We start from the raw sequence: 21,334 nt of genomic DNA on the forward strand, positions 1-21,334 counted from the left end.
CCGCTCAAAAGAAGTTCCTAAAAAGATATTTTCTATTTCTATCATTTTTCTTGCATGCAAAGTCGACTTTCCAAGAGCTTATCTACATGAACAAAATCGGATAAAGAGAACAAATGAGATGGTCCGATGTCACATCCCTTCATCCTACCCTGCCCTAGAAAGAAAAAAAATGTCACATGCGCAACCCGCGTTTTATTTTCGCGCGTTTTTCCTCTTCCCGTCAGACTCTGACCAATCAAATGCTTTGTAGCTGATGACGTTCTGGGAGCAAAACTTTTTTTTCAGGTTGAATTTGGAGAATTTTCAGCTCTGCGTTTTTATGAACGTTTTTTCTGTAAAATATCGCTCAAATTGTGAGTTGTTCGTGTTACATATCGTGAATTCAATTAGGAGACTGCTGGAATACCTCTGGGCTTTGGACACTGTAAGTTTGAAGCGCCGAAAAATAAAGGTAGGTAATTTTTCACCCATAAAATGATTTGTACTGGGTCTTGTAGTGACCGAGATGTCAAAAAAAACCTTTCAGAAAAAATGGTTTTCTACTAGAAAGCATTCCTCAGAGTTTTCAGTTTTAAATTTTCTTCGATGGTAACTTCTGTAAGAAAAGAATTCTTCTCAAGTTGTCATGCTTTGTTAGTTAAGCTTTAAAAAATGTGTTTTGTTCACAATGCAGAAAGCATCGATCACTTTTAGATCGCTAAAATGAGTGGCACACTATCAGAGTACGAGCTTTTGCGGCTAAGAAATATCAAGAGGAATCATGAGTTCATGAAAAGTCTGGGTGAGTATTGAACTATTTTGAAATAAAATGAAAGTTTTTTATCGTACTTAACTTGTAGCGTGTTTCATATAAAAAGGAAGGCAAGAACTTTTAAGTACAGTACAGTATGGGGCCCAGTTCTCAGCCGGGTCCAGTTCTCGGCCACTTTGTGTTCAACGCGTTTTTTCACGCCACAGTTGAATTAAAAGAAAATTTTTTTTCCTTCAAACGATAGACTGATTCTTGTGATCTTAGTATCTTGCGTTTGATCTTTCAACTCGCTATAGAAAGCTCACACGTCGAGTTTATGCGAAGGTAGGTGAATTTGCTTTTTTTTCGAAAACTTGTTTGTTTACGGCTCCTTAAATTTCATGGATGTAGTTAAATTTGTATTTTGTCCGTGAGCCCCTACCAAACGAGCTAATTTTTGGCATATAAAACTTAGAATAATTCAGCTTTTTACTTAAGTTAACTTTTTGTTGAACCGCTGTATATTTTGGTCTTAATTTACTTCGAATTTTTTCGTGCGACTTTTGCGTATTTGCCAGTTCTCGGCCACCCTGCTCGCTATCACAGTTTAGTGCTTTTGTTTTTAATATAATTTCATCTGCTGCAGCAATAATGAAAGAAAGAAATGTTTTAAAAATAAAGTTCAATGAAATATCTAAGTTTTGAGCTGACTTTTGTCTTTTCTATTATTTCTACAACACCTCACTCTTTCAAGACCTTTTCACTGCAAAATAAACCATCTAAATGCATTGGTCACACAACGTATGTTCTGCGGGTTTGCCAGACCCTGCACATAGGCAAGCAACTAGGCGCGTTTAAAACCTTCTTTTCCAAAGTAAAACAAAGTCTCATAAAATAATTTGGGATCGACATAACATAAATAAGTTTTCAGAGTGATTTTATGACTGTGGAAATTAATTGAGCCTTTTTATACAGAAAATTACGCACAAGCTTTTTGGTGGCCGAAAACTGGGTCCGGGTGGCCGAGAACTGGGTCCACAAACGGAGCTTTTATTTTCATTATTGCTCGGGCAAATTAATTATTGACCGGTCGATAGCTTTACAACAAAAAGCTGAATAATGTAGTTAGCTCTGGGCGAAATTTCAAGTTCCTGCGGTTCTTCTGAGGAAAGAAATACAAGTTTACGTTAAAAGTGGCCGAGAACTGGGCCCCACACTGTACTCTCCTCTGTGTTGGAAATGTTTGGGAATTTTATACACTGTGCGAGCAGAGCCCTTTCTTTAAGTTTTCCACCAGTTTCCACTGATACACTATTTTTCTTCCCAAATCCCAGCCGCAGGGAAGTTTAAAGAGGCTTTTCTCGCAGGGTCGAAAATTAGAACTTCTTGGATCTTCATACTCGTCCTACCGACAGTCTCTTTTATTTTAAAAGCGGTGTTTGGATGGTTTATTACAAACTACATATAAAATCGCTTTGATAGGTTTATAGTTAGTTCTTTAGTGTTTTTTTTTTCGCCGCTTGGCGCACGATTCTTTACACAATGCAGAATAAGCTTATATAAAATCTTTTATAAAAATAAAACTGCTTTGGGGATAGTTCTGAACGTGCGCTAGTTTACTTTACTGGTTAGTATGCATTTGCTTCCATAACCTTCCATAACCGAAACGACAAAGACCAACTGTTTTCCTTGCCTCATCTTTACTGATAGGACTTCCTGTTCCTGCCATCCCGGCTGGACTCCCAAGTCGTCCCCGTAAAACACCTGCTAAGAAACGTAAAACATCATCTGTTCAGACTCAAGATGGCGAAAGTTCAAGTGAAAGTAGCGACGATAGTGATGAAGATTGGGTTCCAGGATCAGAAGAAGTTCGAAGACGAAAGAAGATGATAAAAACATTCATTCCAGGTAGTTAAGTGTTTTTCTTTTTCTTAAAGATATGCTAACAGAAAGGCGATGTAAAATTTCAAATAATGGAACACATTTTTGTGAAGTTTTAAATTATTGTTGTCATTTCTTACAGACTTTAGACCGAAGCCGCAGATCGTTCCTGTCCTGAAAGACAGAAGAGAGCCTAGAAAAGTGGTAAAAAAAAATCCTTGTTTCATCACAGGGCCCAGGTCTCTCGGTATTATTTTTATATTTGCAACCTCGGCGACTCAAGCGACGAAAAATATGATCCATAAATGGATAATCCTCTTACATAAACTGTAAGCCTTATAAATTCACTTACCTATTTTTTTGTCTGTTTTGTGTGATTTTGAGGGTTTGGGACGTTATCCACTGCCGCTGACGCCCCCTATTTTTTCTTTGGTATTAGTAGGGGGCGCAGCGGAGTGAGGAATAAACGTCCCAAAACCCCTCAAAATCACACAAAACAGACAAACAACAATAGGTAGTGATCTTTATTTATATGGCTTACAGTTTATTGTATTTAGGAACGAAAGATCCAATCGTCCATTTATGGATCATATTTTTCGATCGCTTGAGTCGAACCGACAACGACCGTTGCAAATAATTAAAAAATAATTACCGAGAGAGCCTGGGCCGCCTGTGGTTTCATGTACAAGAAAGGTTTATAGGGCCGAAGCAGGATCTTGTATGGGTGGGTGCGAGCGCCAGAGGCGTGAGCGTCTCGGGGGTTGCGGGGGTATTCTCCTCGCGAGAGTCATTTTAACCTTCACTCCCCGATTAGGCGGACCTTTGTGGCCCGTGGGTGGGTGCGGATGCACCCATCGCACCCCGCTGCTCACGGCCTTGTGTCAAGTATGCCAAAAGCTTTATAGTAAACCATTCGCGGAGAATATGTAAACAATACCGTATCTCAGGTACCTAGTTATGTTGGTTGTTCACCAGGCAGTATCAGTGCAAATGACTATTCAAAGACACGGCAAATGCACTTAATGTCTACTTTTCCTCTACGATACTTGCAGGTGGAGAATGAAGAGAATGACTCAAGCGCATTTGATGACCTTGGTCGATGGGGTGAAAAAATTGATTTTATACCAGAAGAAAATGTAGCTGTTTCCGAAAAGCAAAGGAAACGGGTGAAAAGTGTGAATGAGCAACTACCCGAGAAACGTACTCATTATGCAACTCGTGGAATAAAGCATTCGTACTGTGAACCCGAAGTTCCAGATGACGATCACTACATTTGTGAGTAGAATAATCCCCCATTGTTCTTTCTTTATCTTACTGGGCTTTTGAGATGTGTATTATTTTATTATTTAACAAATTTTAATTTTATTAACTTTATTTAAATAATTTTCAATGAAAAATATTTTTCAGCCCTTCACAAGCCTTGTGACGAATCTTGACAAACAATGTATATATCGCGGAGGGATATTTGTTACGTATGGATGATTCTGTGATCATAAATGGGCATCGTGTTACTTGCGATGTTTGAAAAAAAAAAACATAAGAAGGCTTGTCCGACATCTTGCAAAGTACATCTTTTGATTACGCTGGCCGAGTCAAGCCAAGTTCCGCGTATGTCACTGCAGTTGTGACATTATCATCAATATCATGAGGTTTTCATGCCAAATTCCATGTAGTAAAACATTCAATAGCTCAAAAATTGAAACAAGCACAAATTGAAAGAAAGACAACGAGCACGAAACGTTCCGGCTTCCATGATCAGGGTGGAAGAACCTTCTCAGTCCTACTTTGATCGACCATTACAAAAACACTATTTTTCCCCTTTGCCTTGCAAAATAATTTTGGTTTTGATGATTATTGGTTTACGTTGTTATTATTTTACTACACCATCTAGTTTGTGAAGAGTGTCAAGATCTCCATTATGGCGATTGTCCAGTGCATGGCCCTTTGCAAATTATAAACGACAGAGCTGAGAAGGGAAATTCCAACTTTTCATCTGCAGTGGCCTCTCTACCATCAGCCCTTAAAATTAGCCAGTCATCCATTCCTGGAGCTGGTTTAGGCGTTTTCAGTACGTCTGAGATTCCAAAGGGAGTACGATTTGGTCCTTATAAAGGAAAAAAGACAGGATGGGAGCACATCACAGATGAAACAAATACAAGTTATATGTGGGAGGTAGTGTAAAATAAAAATTTACAACATTCCCAATGTAACGGAATTTTCAAAGAGCATTTTGATCTGTCGCTATGATCTTATTCGTATTCGTCCATCGTGCTTTTCTAGACGGGCGACGTAAAAGAAAACCCAAGAAAATATCCTCAGGTATATCCGACTGGCGCATATAAACTCGCAAAGGTTTAGGGCTTGTCTTCGACAGAGGTGTTGCAAGAAAAACATCATATGTATTAAATTAAAAATTTAAAGCCAGCAACAATAACATCAATCTTTGTTTGCTTGGCCATAAAGCATCAGAACATTTTAAAAATAAATAAGAAAATGATGGATTTGAGGATGCTTATTTGCTATCAAAACGTGTATCCCATTTTACTTTTGTAGATTGTAAAAGATGGCAAGTTCAGTCATTTCTTGGACGGTCGAGATGAAAGTCATAGTAACTGGATGCGGTTTGTAAATTGTTCTCGCTGCGAGGACGAGCAGAACTTGGTAGCTTATCAGTTTCGAGGCGAGATTTACTACCGCACTTACAAGCCAGTAAATCCAGGGAAAGAACTGCTGGTGTGGTATGGAGAGAGTTACGCCAAAGATTTAGGAATATCCCTCCTTGACAATAATGTTGAAAACAAAAGAAAAGGTAAATTAACAATGTTGAATGTTTTAGGCAGTTGTTCACATCCAAAATTAATGTTTTGCCAGTCCTGAAACGCAAAGGAGAGAAGGAGGAAAATTAAGTTTCGATTTTGAGCCATCTTGGATCATCGCTCGTAGAGACGTAGACCTCGTATATGATAACCTGTGACAGCGACGGCAGAAAGTTAATTGAAAAATGTTTTCATTAGCATCATTTGCCGAAGTTAAAGCCGTTTTCGGCAAAACCGTATAAATTGTTTTTCGTGGTCCGGGGTTTTCTGGCCTGATTCACGTGTTTCGCTAAATAATAGTTACTCGGAAATAATGGCCAAACAACGTATTTGGAATTTGGTGGATAAAAGCAAAGGTGATATAATTGAGATTTTGATAGGAATCTCTTTAAAATGAAAAACAGGAGGGGGGGGGGTACATATTGTTAGCGATAATTTCATTTTAACTTACGCTTAGCTAAAAACTTTACAAGTCTTCTTTTCTTCTTAGGCAATGCTTACACATGTGAGAGTTGTCAAAGGATGTACACCTCGATAAACTTTCTACAAAGACACAAGAAACACTGTTCGTCTAGGACATTTAAGAACACTTGGGAATGTGAGAAATGCAGCGAAAAATTCAAATCCGTGAATAGTCTTAACAGCCACATACGTCAGGTTCATGCTGTTGAAAAGCAATACCAGTGTACACGATGTGGCAAGACATTTAGCCAGTGTTTGGATCTGACCAAGCACCTCCGTACTGGTGAATGCAATGTGGCAAAGCGTTCGTTCATTGTAGTGATCTGACCAAGCACCTCCGTACTCACACAGGTGAAAAGCCATATCAGTGTTCACAATGTAACAAGGCGTTTAACCAGTCTAGTAATCTGACCAGGCACCTCCGTACTCACACAGGTGAAAAGCCATATAAGTGTACACAATGTAACAAGGCGTTTAATCGGTCTGGTGTTCTGACCACGCACCTCCGTACTCACACAGGTGAAAAGCCATATCAGTGTACACAATGTACCAAGGCGTTTAACGACTCTAGTAATCTGACCACGCACCTCCGTACTCACACAGGTGAAAAGCCATATCAGTGTACACGATGTAACAAGGCGTTTAACCAGTCTGGTGATCTGACCACGCACCTCCGTACTCACACAGGTGAAAAGCCATATCAGTGTACACAATGTAACAAGGCGTTTAACACGTCTAGTCATCTGACCAGGCACCTCCGTACTCACACAGGTGAAAAGCCATATCGGTGTACACGATGTAACAAGGCGTTTAACACGTCTAGTCATCTGACCACGCACCTCCGTACTCACACAGGTGAAAAGCAACATTAATGAGCACAATGTAACAAGGCGTTCACCCAGCGTAGTCATTTTATCAAGCCCCTCCGCTCTCACGTAGTGGATGAACCATTCTAGTGTACGCTCTTACCGTGCTAAGTTGCATCATCCTAAAACGGAATTTTAGAGTCAGATGTTTAATGGCAATTTTATTAGTACGAAATGTACATTAGAATAATAAAATTTTTATTTAAATTTTGTCCAGTTTTCAATTTGGTTTACGAAGTTTGCTTAGTTTTTGCTGTTACCCACATGACAGGTTGTGACGAGTATATTCCTAGAAGAAATGAACGCCTGGTCGCAGGTTAGAAGCAGGTGGCAAACTTTCACAAAATGACCGACATTGTTGCAATATTTCTTTCTTTTGTCCTCTCGGACAGTGTTCAGTCTGGAGTGAAAAGCAAAAATGTTACATTGACAGGCGGGTGCAAGTTACTGGTATATGTTACGTTTACGATAGTTAGTATAACAGGCGGACTTCATGGAATGACGAGTACGAATTTCTGATTTAAAATGTTTTTAATCGAGGTTATAACGAAATAACCCCCGATAACAACAGGACCCAACAGTAAACGTCAACTGCGAGCCATATAACTCTGCACTAATTAAAATCGAGTACTCGCTGCGAAAGGTCCGAAAGTACTACCACAAAAAAGGATTTTTTGTCGGGCGTTGGTCTCGCCACATTATACAATCCTTTGCACGACCCGGTCACACGGTACAAAATCAGCCATGCTGGGACGCAAGTCACGTGGTGGGACATTCAGAACAAAACCATTCACACCAGTCAAGCTTCAGTTTCATTTGTTTTGGATGTTCAGGGGATGTCCCACTGTGTAACTTGCCTCCCAGCATGGCTGATTTTGTACCATGTGACCGGGTCGTTCAAAGAGCCGCCTACGTGACAAAAGCCTCATTTCCCGAGTTTGGAACGCAGCATATCACTTGACGATAGGGCAGTACTGATCAGTACTAACAGACCCAAATCGATACATTTACGGGATATTCAGAAACCTTGTATTTCTGATATAGAGCAGTTTTCAACTGAGTGTCGTAAAACCAAAACCAAAGTAATTACTCTGGCCAATCACAAAGGACACAGTCAATCCAGTGAACCAATCAAAACTCGGAGCAAATACATGTAGCTGGCACGAAGCGTGGGGAAACGTGCGCGAGCAAGTCAGGATTGGTTTTGGTTTTAGTTCTGATTGGCTGAGAAAGTGGCGCGAGATTTTTAAGCCAATCGCTAAGCGTAGTAATGCAAAAACAAAGTAAACGCAATTTACTTTCGACACTCAAATGAAAACCGCTCTATCCTATTATTATATCTCTCAGTGCGCGTGCAGTGTACTTTTATGTGCCCATTGCAATATCTCAGTCGAAGCAGTTTTAACGTTCAGTCCGGAATGCTTCACTCTCAGTGCTTCGGCAACCACTGGATCCATTTCCAGTTGTGTTTAATATTCAGCCGAGCACTCGGCTTATGATTCAGATTATCCTTCACCAAGCAGTTCAGTATAAAGACCAACAAAGTGTAATGTTCAGAACACGGGTGTTAATCACACAAGCTAACACACAGTCAAACTACAGTCAACACACCGGCCATATTGAAAGCACATGTAAAATTACTTTTTAATCCCGGCATGCTTTGTTACATGAGGCTAGGCGTGTAGGCGTGTCACGCAACAATGTAACGCTAAACATTACATTTCTCCTTTCCTTCAGTTGAGAATCACACAATCAAAGTAAAACAATGTGAAATAAGAAACAACAACAATAAACACTATGTAACAGAACTATGGTGGCGTAGACTATGCAAACAAGCTTGAACAGGGGGTAATGTAGTCCTGTGCAAAGTTCTCAATCTAAAAGTTCAATCACTAAATGTTCCAAAAGATTGAAAGTTCATAAATCACAAACAATGTCTGTAAATCACTTCTCCAGTTATTTAAAAACAGTCACGAACAGAGCATTCATCAAATAAATGTTCAAATGTTTAACATCGGTTAATCATCCTTAATCAAATTTCTTGGATGAGTCTCCTTGGGGGTATGGACACACGTGTAGACCTTCGAAGCACAGGTTCAGCACTTCCACTGGGGTCCACTGGTAAGTCTGTGGACTCCTGAATCGAGACTGGAAAAGGGACAGGAGGGCTGCTCTCAGGGTCTAGGTCAACTGTCTCTCCCTCAAACGCTTGACTGGCTCTGAACGTCGGGTCATCAGCCAGAAGCTTCTTGAAGAAAGATGAATTACGTGTAACCTTTCGGTCGACACTTTCCGCGGTTAGCATACTGTGATGCTTCTTAGTGACCGTCAATGGGGTTGGGTGGTATGGCGTTGACAGCTTATGTCGTTTAGGTTGTTTCACTAGGACTGTGTCTCCAACCTGAATGTCACAATCTTTGATGGTTCTTCTTGACTCAGCACGGCTCTTGATTGTAAGTTTCTGTTGAGCATCTCTCTCACGCATGGTTACAGGGTCATGACTCTCACCACTTGTTGCGACGACAGGGTTTGGTAGCTTGGTTCTAATTGGCCTCCCAAACAGGGCTGAACACAGTATCTGAGGGTTTCTGTCCATTATTTCCTCGACAATTTATTGTTGTCTAAGAAACACTATCTTTACTTTCATTTTTTCATATTTTTTTGACAAGAATGAACACGCCTCGTTAAGTTAATCGGGGCGCTTTCTTCTTTTTACGAACGTAAGACGTCAAGTTTGACCACCAAACGGCGGCGAAAAACAAAACGGCGGCGAAAACGAGCCGAGCGTGGCCTGAGCTCGCTTCGCTCGCCGATTTAATCTTCGCCCTGCTCTGCCTTTCCTTAGCGAGTTCGCTAGTAGTGAGTTCCCTAGTAGTGAGTTCCCTAGTAGTGAGTTCCTTAGTAGTGAGTTCCCTAGTAGTGAGTTCCTTTGTAGTGAGTTCCATAGTAGTGAGTTCCCTAGTAGTGAGTTCCCTAGTAGTGAGTTCCTTAGTAGTGAGTTCCATAGTAGTGAGTTCCATAGTAGTGAGTTCCCTAGTAGTGAGTTCCTTAGTAGTGAGTTCCCTAGTAGTGAGTTCCTTTGTAGTGAGTTCCATAGTAGTGAGTTCCCTAGTAGTGAGTTCCTTTGTAGTGAGTTCCATAGTAGTGAGTTCCTTAGTAGTGAGTTCCCTAGTAGTGAGTTCCTTAGTAGTGAGTTCCATAGTAGTGAGTTCCCAAGTAGTGAGTTCCCTAGTAGTGAGTTCCTTAGTAGTGAGTTCCATAGTAGTGAGTTCCCTAGTAGTGAGTTCCATAGTAGTGAGTTCCATAGTAGTGAGTTCCATAGTAGTGAGTTCCCTAGTAGTGAGTTCCCAAGTAGTGAGTTCCCTAGTAGTGAGTTCCTTAGTAGTGAGTTCCATAGTAGTGAGTTCCCTAGTAGTGAGTTCCTTAGTAGTGAGTTCCATAGTAGTGAGTTCCTTAGTAGTGAGTTCCTTAGTAGTGAGTTCCCTAGTAGTGAGTTCCCTAGTAGTGAGGTCCTTAGTAGTGAGTTCCCTAGTAGTGAGTTCCATAGTAGTGAGTTCCATAGTAGTGAGTTCCCTAGTAGTGAGTTCCCTAGTAGTGAGTTCACAAGTAGTGAGTTCCCTAGTAGTGAGTTCCATAGTAGTGAGTTCCTTAGTAGTGAGTTCCATAGTAGTGAGTTCCTTAGTAGTGAGTTCCCTAGTAGTGAGTTCCCTAGTAGTGAGGTCCTTAGTAGTGAGTTCCCTAGTAGTGAGTTCCATAGTAGTGAGTTCCCTAGTAGCCAGTTCCCTAGTAGCGAGTTCCCTAGTAGTGAGTTCCTTTGTAGTGAGTTCCATAGTAGTGAGTTCCTTAGTAGTGAGTTCCATAGTAGTGAGTTCTTTAGTAGTCAGTTCCCTAGTAGTGAGTTCCCTAGAAGTGAGTTCCCTAGTAGTGAGTTCCCTAGTAGTGAGTTCCTTAGTGAGTTCCCTAGAAGTGAGTTCCCTAGTAGTGAGTTCCCTAGTAGTGAGTTCCTTAGTGAGTTCCCTAGAAGTGAGTTCCCTAGTAGTGAGTTCCCTAAAAGTGAGTTCCCTAGTAGTGAGTTCCCTAGTAGTGAGTTCCTTAGTGAGTTCCCTAGAAGTGAGTTCCCTAGTAATGAGTTCCCTAGAAGTGAGTTCCCTAGTAGTGCGTTCCCTAGTAGTGAGTTCCCAAGAAGTGAGTACCCTAGTAGTGAGTTCCCTAGAAGTGAGTTCCCTAGTAGTGAGTTCCTTAGTGAGTTCCCAAGTAGTTAGTTCCTTAGTGAGTTCCCTAGAAGTGAGTTCCCAAGTAGCGAGTTCCTTAGTAAGTTCCCAAGTAGCGAGTTCCCTAGTGAGTACCCTAGTAATGAGTTCCCTAGTAGTGAATTCCTTTTTGAGTTTCCTGGTGAGCTCCCTAGTGACTTCCGTTTTGTCTATTTTGTATTTCCTTTAAATAGTATTTTTCAAACCAAAAGAGCATATTTTTGAAAAATGAGCATAATTTGAGCATTTTTTGGGCCAAAAACGAGCACTGCTAGGAGCATAAAATGCTAGTTTTACCATTATTTTCGGGAAATGCCTACCGTAACATCAGGGTGTCCGCAAGGCGAGAGTTGACTGTATAACTTGGAAAGGATCCCAAGTTTGAGTTCCCTAGTAGTGAGTACCCTAAAAAACACGCAAAAGCCGAAAACCACCAGGAAAAGTTATGATTTTCCGAGACCGCGTAAATATTTTTTGACCGTAGACCGCCAGTTTAAAACGAATTTTCCCGCAGACCGCCACTCAAAAATGGCTCAGGCCGCCAGAGTATAACAGATCCTCTCAAAACAATGACAACCATAGCAACTGCTACACTAGAGAACCAGAAGAACTGCACGCTTACGACACGAGAGCTGCTACACAAGAGGGTCCTGAAGGGGGGTTCTAAATCCCAGTTCCCAGCCCAATTTTGGTCCAAATCCCAGTTCCCAGGCTTCAAATCCCAGTTCCCAGGCTAATTTTGATCGAAATCCCAGTTCATAAACAAACAAAAAAAGACAGGTCCGCACGGACTCCCCATGTGCCTTGTGGTCGCCGGTGTATGTTTTTAAAGGATGCACATTCGATCCTCAACCCTAACGGTCTATGTATAAAAAGGTCACAAAACATTCTACTGCCAGGAACAGAATTGAAAACACATCTCTACCTCAACAGCTGAAGAGAATTGCGAAGAGTCGAAACCACCAGTACTGTTGCAGCCACTGTAAAAAGTTGCAGAAATATTTGTCGTTCACGACTCTCTGCAGGCACAAAACCTCTAAACAGTGGTGTCGACGACAGAGGCGGTGGAGCGGAGCGTTTTGGAATGTGGGTGGGAGGGGGGGGCTGAGACTGTCCCAAAAATACTCGGCAGGTTTTAATATTGGAGCAACTTTTCTTCGTTCTATCAACCTTTTGTTTTTTGAGCTTTTTCTACACCGCAGATTTCCGAAGATTCTCCGATTGTTGTTCGAAGGCCATACGAACGTTTCCAATCATTTTCGAACTTTTATGAAGGTAAATGAAGTTTTCCAAAGACGTCGAAGGAAGTTTCGAAGATGTTTAAACTCACTCACGAGACGGAATAGCTTGACAAACCAATTTTACGCTGTACTTGCGATATTTTCCACACCAAAATGTGGGGGGGGGGGCTGCGCGCCCCCGCCAAATTTTCGTTTCGGGGGGCTACAGCTCCCCTGCCCCCCTGCTCCGCCGGTTATGGAAGATTATCACAACATCGCACCACCAAAGACAATGATTGTGCCAGTGACGAAAACTACGACCTTGACATGTCTGAGCTGACAATTTTGTTGAATTAAATGAGAGCATTGGAGCCTTATACAAAATTAACCTTTGCCTGGAGCCCATGACATGGGCTCCTGCCTTTGCTGAAAACAAATTTTAAAAAAAACCCTCCGATCAACTCTTTTTTTAAAAAAGGTAAATCCTTTAAATACATGCTTGAGAGAGGAAAAATATAATTTGAAGGCGCTAATGCGACGCCGGCAACCACAAGGCACATGGGGAGTCCGTGCACACCTGTTTTTTTACGCTATTTTCACAAAGAAGTGAAATCCCATTCTCATTTTCCAAAGTGTTTTTTCCCATTCCCAGTGGTAAAATCCCAGTCCCAGTGCACGAATCCCATTTTCCCAGCCCAAAAAGAGGCAAATCCCAGCTCCCATTTTACCCCTTCAGGACCCTCACACAACAAGTCTTTTTACACAAGGTACAACTGTCACGAAACCCGTCTCTAACTTTGCAAGGAGTATTATATCATCTTTGAAATACCTAGACTACCTCATTAATATAGGAAATTAACGCTTAATAAAATTAACGCGAATTTCAAATATTCGCGTTAATTTTTGTTAACGTTTATTTCTGCGCCGTTAATTAAGTGGAGCGTTAATTTCCATGACCTTAATTTCCATTATTTTGGCCTCAATTTCTCGATACAGTCCAGTCGTTCTTGACTCCTAGGAAAAAGTCTTATTTTATCAGGGCGGAAATCTGCGTGTCACTGATACTGTGAAGAACACACGTTTCCCGGAAAGTACCATGAACATTGTTTGCGGTTAACATTTTACGTCTACAAGTGTGAAATAAACTTGTTACTGTTGTGTACTTCGCGTTAATTGCCTTCATTTTGAAATGTCAACACCTCCTTCGCGCTGATTTCCTTCGTTGAGAAGTAATTTTTCCTTCAATTCGCGTTAATTTAAGTCGCGTTAATTTCAAATACCTTTATTAAAACAAGCGTTAATTTCCTATAATAAGGTAACCCGGGACAAACGACGACTCCAAACAGTAAAGTTGACTGGTAGTAGTAGTTGTTTTTTATACAAGGAAATACGTAATCTTGTAGAGTACAGATTCATGTATTTGGCGATCTCATTCAACGTTTTGGACAGGTTAATTAACCATTCACCCAACCTCGAACAAAAACCACTGCAATTTTCCACTGCAAAAGGTTGAATTTAATCTGCTACTTTTGCACATGGCCATGTGTTCATTATTTAAAATGCTGTCAAAAAGGCTATAATCAATCTACTAATGTACATAAAATAGATAAAACCTTGAATTTGAATTTGAATACAATTATACGGCCTGGCAACAACATATTACAGAACGTATTACTACTCAAAATATCATTTGTAGTCATAATGCGAACACTGAATACACAATACATTTCTTTACTCTCTTTGAATAAAGGATGATCGTTAGCAACCGCGCAAGATAGCGGAGATTTTGAAAACTTGACACAAGTGAACTCAGTCCCGCATTGTAAATAACTAACTGGTCTGCCTCCGCCAGAACCATGTAATATTTGTTTTGGCTGTTTGAGTGGAATGCCTAGAAAGTCTAGAAATAAGCTTTCTCGAAGCTAAATGCAAAACAATTATAATCATACATTTACAATTTACAATAACAATCGCATTCAGAAAATGAGAAGTAACTGTTAACAAATTTGATGCAAACAGACAAACAAGCAAAAAATCCAGCGATTGCTAGCGATCATAAGTATTAAAAACTAACCTAAAAGAACAATAACATTTCTATTTCTACACAACAATTTTTCAAAGACTACATTTCTCGACATTTCTGTCTAAGGGATACTTTTATTATAATGTGCTTCCCCTTTGAATTACAGTTAAAATTACTTTAAGCAAGTAGAGGCCAATTCTTAAGTTTTAAGTTAATTTACAATTGTAGGCCGTACTGAAAGCCAAACTGGCTATGAATCACGAGGAACTGAAAGAATTGGTAGACTACGCAAAACTCTTTCTTTCTAAAACTCTGAATTCGAAAGATCTTGACACAGTAACTATTAAGGGTTTATGATAAGCTCATTTTGCTCATACAATTACGCATCTTTCTCAGACATCAAGGTTTAACCTGATATACATGTATTATGGTGATTCCACTAACACCTTAAGCCAGTGAACTATATGAGACAGTCTGCCTACTTGTGAGAAACTGAGAAGTTAACGATCAGGTCCTTAGTTTCAGTGACCTACTTACTTAATTCCAAATGAAAGAAGTAAAGAATCAATAATCTTGTTCCGGGTTACCTGAACAAAAACACGAGAAGAATCTGACAGCTTAGCGCGCTTTCCATAGTCAGAACGGCCGGCTGGTCCGGTGGTTTTGAATGTGAAATGGGTCTTTTTCACAACGACAATGTATAATATTTATGTATTGACTGATTTGACATAACAACGTAATTCTGTTCTCAAATACACCGGTCCGGCCGGCCAGCTATGACAAATGGGAGCCCCCTTAATCTCTATTGGGTTCTAAACAGTCCATGTTTTAATTCCGACTGACTGTACAGATTCATTTTTTCAACCAGCGGTTTTGGTTAACTAAGCGCTAAGGGATGGCTTGACCCAAATGAGTTTACTGTTAAAACATTTACAACTCCCAGATTAATTATTATATAAAAAGGCTTTCAACAAATCTCATCCTTGCTCGTTCAGTTTCCTTCTACAAAATTCTACCAGCACTTTTTCAAGTCTACTTATTTTACGAATAACTGAACGGTTGCCTGCATTTTACAGGAATCCTAACATTTCCATATAAGGATAAGTTTGCAATCAAGCTTATAAACCAGCCCTGCCGGTTAATTACATGTGATAACTGCATGATTATCACGTGCTGCCATGGTTCCAGACCATGCAAGCTGGTGCGCACACTCCGTGTTGTGCGCGACGCGAAGTCACTTAATCATCAATTTAAATCTTCTCCAAACCAATTTGAAGACCACAAACCGTGGCGGGTATTAATAATGACTTAAAACACGTTTAAAGTACTGCATCCTGCGGGGAAAAAATAAAAATAAAATAACAGTTAGATTTGACATAGCAAGTTCAATTGTACAACCTCGTTCCCAGGGTCTCTCGGCCCCTCTCGCTCTGGGGGCGGGAAGAGACCCGGGAACGAGGTTGTCGAATTGCACTGCTTTACTGTTCATTTAAATTATTCAAAGAATAAAACTGGACTGGGCCCGTGTTTCCACCACAAGAAAACTTATGTATTATCCATTTAGTGAGCTTTCACACATTGCCCAAGCTTCAGACCAATTTCGGTTACAGCGTTAACACCTAATTGTTTCTTTTTGGTACGCTCTGGCAGCAAATCAAGGAAGGCGTTCGGAAAATGTAAGATAATGTATAATTATAGTAAAAAAACACGCGAGTAAGAAACTAGTTTTAAAGAACCTGTTAGGCTAAAATTTACCAGTTAGACACCCTCTTTATAAGAAACTCTTTAGCCAAAAATGGAAAATAGGTTCTTATTTTCTAAAATCGATTGAAAATGTTTACTTTTGGGGAAATAAGATAAGTCGACATTCTGGATCCTCTTTGGAGACACCTAGGAGCCTTATCACTCCAGTGGTGTAAATGCCATGTTGAAAATCATAAAATATCATTGATACAATCACAAAATGAAAATACCGTTAAAGGAAAAGACTGTATTCCACTGAAAACTATACTTCTTCAGAAAATAAGAACCTATATTAAGAACCTAAATAGCCTAAATTTGAGCTAATTACCATTATGCAAGAACCTGTTTAGGCTAACTTGGGAAAATGCGGGTTCTTACTAGCGGGTTTTTACTTTATTTTGGAGTTTGAACCATAGCCACTTCTTTACTCTCCAACAGATTCAGTACCCCAAACGTTAGTTTGCTTACTAATTTGGCATTGTTTCTGCACGGGTTCAACTTTACAATTTCACGAAATCAATGTACCTACGGAAGCCCAATAGTATCAACACTAGGAAAGCAGTACTGTTGCCGAAATAGACGAGCTCAAGTCACGTTACTTCCGGTAAGAAGTGTTCAAATCCTTCTACTCCAACGGCATCGAGAATTTGGATCAGGTTGGCTCGAAAGACAAATCAAAAAGCGATGAAAGTGAATCGCAAATTACCTGTACTGCTTAGCAGTTCCATCAGAATCTCGTCGTATCTGAAAAATTCAATTGGACACTACAAGGGTGTTAGTATCACTGAAGCGATGTCGGACGGGAAAGGTATAAAGGTAGGTCCGCTAGGAACGTACAGGTTTGATAAAGAAAAACAGGTCTCATCAACTCGCTCCCTTGTGATGGTTAGGTTATTACCATAAAATTCCGGTTATAAGCTCTGGGCTTATACAATTCGTAAGGGTTTTGGGTGAAGGGGGGAAGGGGGGGGGAACTTATATACCGAATAAAAAAAAAAACTGTTTCGAAACGAGCCACGGCCCAGCGAAGGGGGCATATAACCGTGGGGGGGGGGGGGGGGGGCTACAACGGATTAATATTTTGTTTGCAGGTAGATGGGCCTATACCTTGGGGGCTCATAACCGGAATATTACATTATAAAGGCAAAATTTGTTGTTGTCGTTACTAGTAAAATTCGAACTCAGTATAGCGTGACTTGTATTTTATTTTTTTTTTTAAATCCTTTTACCGATAGAAAAAGTACAAGTTATCTAAGGAAAAGCAGTTAAAAATAAAACTATCCGCGATGTTATTCGTGTAAGCCTTTCTGGCATTTGACTGTTACGAATGGTAAAATGAGGCAACTGCTTTTATTCGCAAATAACCAACACTGTACCTCCAGACCAATCAACTTTTATTTTAAAAAATAATAAGGCTAGAACAACTAAGGTTTTCAAAGAATTTTAGTTTTCACAAACCTAAATCTGGAATATACCACTTTTGATTTTACTTAAAACAAGGCTCCAAGACTCAGAAAATGAAACGAAAAAATATAATGTTGCCTTATTCCTCCACGTCTGCAGCGAGTGGCAGGATTACGAGAATCTTACTTGCGTGTGCAATATTTGCTTTTGAATTTTCAAGTTCGGTATTTACATTGAGGTTACGGCCTTAGCTGCCGTAAAATAGTCTTGTGAAAGACCGTTTTTAAAGGAAATTTTTATTACATTACTTTCCTTTCCATAACATCTAGAGTATGGAGAAAACGGCAACATGAAGGGAGAGAAAACAGGCGTTTAATTAAAGGGACTGCGTCACGGCTGAGTTAAGTTTATTTTACCACTTTTGGCCATCCGTACCTTCCTTTGTTTTTGCTGTGTTATTGAAATGCTACTTCACTGTTTTAAGAGGTTATTTTTTATATTTCACCGAATTTGATGGCCATTTCCCATGCCCAAATTTGGCTTAAATCCGTGACACACTCCCTTTAAGAGATTGGGCCAAAGGCGTTGGGAATGACAAGAGAAAAACGTCGAAAATACCACAAATTTTAATGACCACCTTAGTTATTGTAAACACTTTATTATTTAGTTGTTTTTTACAATTCAACGAATCTCCGATTTCGTAACATTTACGTATCAGCCAATGAGAAGCCAGCCAGCCACAGTCACGTGGTTGGAGCACGGCGCCCTATTCCCGCCAAAACTTGGCATGAAAATTGAACTAACCCGACAATAGGAAAAAGAAACAATCCTTTTAAATCTGACGATATACACACCACAACGCACTTTCACCGTAAAAAAACTGATATACAACAACCCAAAATTGTCTTTGGACAAAATAATTAATATGAAAATTTGTAACACCTATAACAAGCGATATGAAATATAGAACATTATTTTCTAGATTCAAAACAAAATTATTTTAGAACATTATTTCCTAGATTCAAAACATTACATCTTTATCCGTCTTCTTTGTTTAACAACCGTCAAAAACTATAGCTTTCTTTTCGCGCTTGCCTATAATTAGTCTCCTTTACAACCGTTGTAAGGGTGTCACGCAACGCGTCACGACCTAGAAACATTGCGCGACGGCCTAAATAACGGCATGAAGTTGAGTTGCCTTTATTTAAAGTAAAATAGTATATTAACTTTTAAGTTTTTCCATTTAATAACAAGTCATTTAAGGTTTTTAAGCGTAAATTCTTCAATTAGCCTTTTGGCAGAGTAGAAAAGTATTTTTTTAAGTAAAAATTCATCAGTTTGTTAATCATTAATTCAGCAACTGAAGCCTTCGACAACTGACACAGCTTTCTTCATTCTGTGGGGAAAATCAGAAAAAAATAACTGTTTAACCTTTGAACTTAATTCAAGATCAAAATTCTCCCAAATGCTTTAAGGCATTTATTTTAGTCATTTTCGGAGAATTCCACAATAGTTGTTGACGATATTCTCCCGACGTTAACTTTCAGGAGAATCAAGTTTAAATCATGCGTATCAAAGTTAAACAAATAGGGCAGAAAAAGAATTAATTAGTGTTGGGGGTTAAAGAATAGCAAAAACCAAATCAACTGGAATATATCAAAGTGAGTACACGTAAGAACATTACATTATAGCATTAGTATACTAATTGGGTTAGTAAAAAATTAAGGCATAAAAACTATATGTTAAGTATTCCAAAGGAGTAACGAAAAGTGAAATTAATTGGGTTAAGAACACTTTTATGACTACAACTTTTTGCACGGATTAGCGTTTCAATCCCCTAAAAACGTTAAAACCGCAACGTCTACTCTTAATTCTGTCAAACGAATGGTGTAGACGTAGGTATAAGTGTAGACGTTGAAATAACTAAGCTTATCATACCAAAAGGGCAAAGAAACACAAAGGTGTTAAAGCACTTTGTTAATGCAAATGTTACAGATCAAAAATTAAAGAAGAAAAAAAAAAAACATGCAAGTTTATTCTTCAAGGGAAGTTTAAGTCAGGCACAGTCTTGAAAGTTCATCACAAGAAAATTCAGAAAAACATTTTATATTACACACAGCTCGCGAACTAATAAGTTTAAAAACCTTTCTTAACACGCGTTTAAGCTTTAAGTTTGAGCAAATTATGCTGCCTATTATAGTAGTAAAACGATTCTGCAGAGGGAGTTAGAAAAATTCTTTTATCATATAAACAATAGGTTTAAAATGGTCAAATTTATTATTTTAATATTTTTAACATTGAGAGGAACAATGGTCATTTTCACTTCGCAGTTAACTTCTTACGTTCCCGTTTGTAAAAATATATTTTAATTTCATTTAGCAAGACACTTATCATAATGGAGTGCAGCAACAAAAAAATTGATACTAACAAAAATAATTTATCTTCTTGTAAACCAACATGAAATGCCTCATTCAACTGGTCCGGGACGACATCAAGATTCAACGCAACAATGAAACGCAGGAAAGATGCCAAATCACGATAGCCTCTTGGTCCAGAGCGTCGAAAAAATTGACCGAAAAGTCTTCTGCGGCGAATGGCGGCTCGATATTTGGCCAAAAAAAAAAGCACGCAAAGGCCTTATAAATCCTTTAGTTTCCAAGGTATATTTCGTCCTTGGGTATAAAATTCCAATCTCAAAACAATGTCCATGAGCCAGCTGCAGTTGTTTACTCTTATATACTTCACGCACTCTTCCTTTTTCGGCTACCAGTCTCCTTCGCAGCCGTTTATTGGGATGTCACGCAACGCTCTCCCAAAGTGAGCGTGACATCCCCAAAAAACGGCAGCAAAAGGAGACTATTGTAGCTAACAAACTAAGCAAAGAGAACGTGAAAGGGTGACATCGGTGATCTTGGCGGGAGAAGGTAGCGCGCTTGGTGGCTTTGCGTTCATGATATGCCAAACTAGTGTGCGAGTTGAAAACGTTTGGGAGACTGAAAAATCAAGACTACTCGACATTTTCCTAGTCCTATGTAGAACGACCACACAATATAGCAGAGGGCGCATTATAGTAGCTTTTTTCATCAAAACGCTTCGCAGGTAAATGATTTTGAAACTAAGCTGAAATTACACTTCTCGTGTAAATACAGACTGAGAATATTTTCGGACCGGAATTGGTACGAAAACTCAGGAAAGGTGAGGTACCGGAAAAGCTGCCAGAGTAAACTCAGGAACTTTTTTTCAACAAATCCTTTAGATTCATATTAATATTGTTGACATTTTTGACAACTTTAAAATGGGTTCTGTTTGATTAGACCAATAGAAATCTCTGAAGTGTAGGCATGGAGCTGACGTGTAAACGTTACATTTCCCGCCAAAGGCATATAGCCGCGTCAAAATCCGCCCCCCAAGGCTTGAAAGATTCTGACTGGTCAAATGAAACGAAACGCATAAGAAGTTTGCAAAATTTCAATCGTTATAAAAGTTTCCCGTCACAACCAACAAGAGCCTGGTACCTACCAGTCGGGTGACGTCACACCTTCCTCTTGACTTCCCAGTGGTGATACGCTCAGGCCTGAGCTTGAACCTGAACCTGTTGGAAATGCTCTTTAAATCAGTTATAAAGCTCTCTTTACCGCTTTTGTATATATCATATACCCTTTTGGGGAGAATTTGGTGTCGATTAAGACTTTGCAAGGTTCTATCTGGGGTTTATTGTTGGGGGGGGGGGGAGTCCTGAGTGGCCGAATGCCATGATCTTCCAAGGGGGATCCTAGGAGGAGGGGGAAGAGGGGGGGGTTCTACCCCTCAAATACCCCAGATAGAAACCTGCTTTGCTTTCATGCATGGGTCATTTTATTAATACAATGTGAACACAGGTTCAGATCTGATCAATCATTGAATGTTAGAGAAACTGATTGAGAACGTGTAACAGAAAGG

At 39.7% G+C, this 21,334-nt stretch overlaps 1 protein-coding gene and 1 pseudogene across 6 annotated transcripts in view; one reads left to right on the forward strand and one right to left on the reverse strand.

Annotated features, from left to right (window-relative positions):
• The first annotated feature begins 283 nt into the window (after positions 1-283).
• Positions 284-6,983, forward strand: LOC144629952 (histone-lysine N-methyltransferase PRDM9-like; annotated as a pseudogene). Its single transcript, XR_013566439.1, has 8 exons — positions 284-451; positions 678-781; positions 2,441-2,638; positions 2,754-2,815; positions 3,664-3,886; positions 4,503-4,783; positions 5,165-5,420; positions 5,918-6,983. The product of XR_013566439.1 is annotated as a histone-lysine N-methyltransferase PRDM9-like (transcript).
• An 8,136-nt stretch (positions 6,984-15,119) lies between these two features.
• LOC144629920 (serine/threonine-protein kinase MRCK alpha-like) overlaps positions 15,120-21,334 on the reverse strand; it is a 44,536-nt gene continuing 38,321 nt past the window's right edge. For 2 of the 5 annotated variants that reach the window (XM_078488167.1, XM_078488164.1), the window contains 3 exons: positions 20,915-20,987; positions 16,698-16,755; positions 15,120-15,582 (listed from right to left, as the gene is read on the reverse strand). In XM_078488167.1, the coding sequence (XP_078344293.1) occupies positions 16,719-16,755; positions 20,915-20,987 (110 nt within the window). In that variant the 3' untranslated portion in view covers positions 15,120-15,582; positions 16,698-16,718. Of the gene's footprint in view, positions 15,583-16,697; positions 16,756-18,003; positions 18,792-20,914; positions 20,988-21,334 lie in introns of those variants that run through there. The other 3 variants (XM_078488169.1, XM_078488166.1, XM_078488165.1) reach the window with 2 other exon arrangements.

The sequence above is a fragment of the Oculina patagonica genome, chromosome 11 (assembly GCF_052425735.1).
Source record: "Oculina patagonica isolate OP01 chromosome 11, crgOcupat, whole genome shotgun sequence".
NCBI classification, from domain to species: domain Eukaryota; kingdom Metazoa; phylum Cnidaria; class Anthozoa; order Scleractinia; family Oculinidae; genus Oculina; species Oculina patagonica.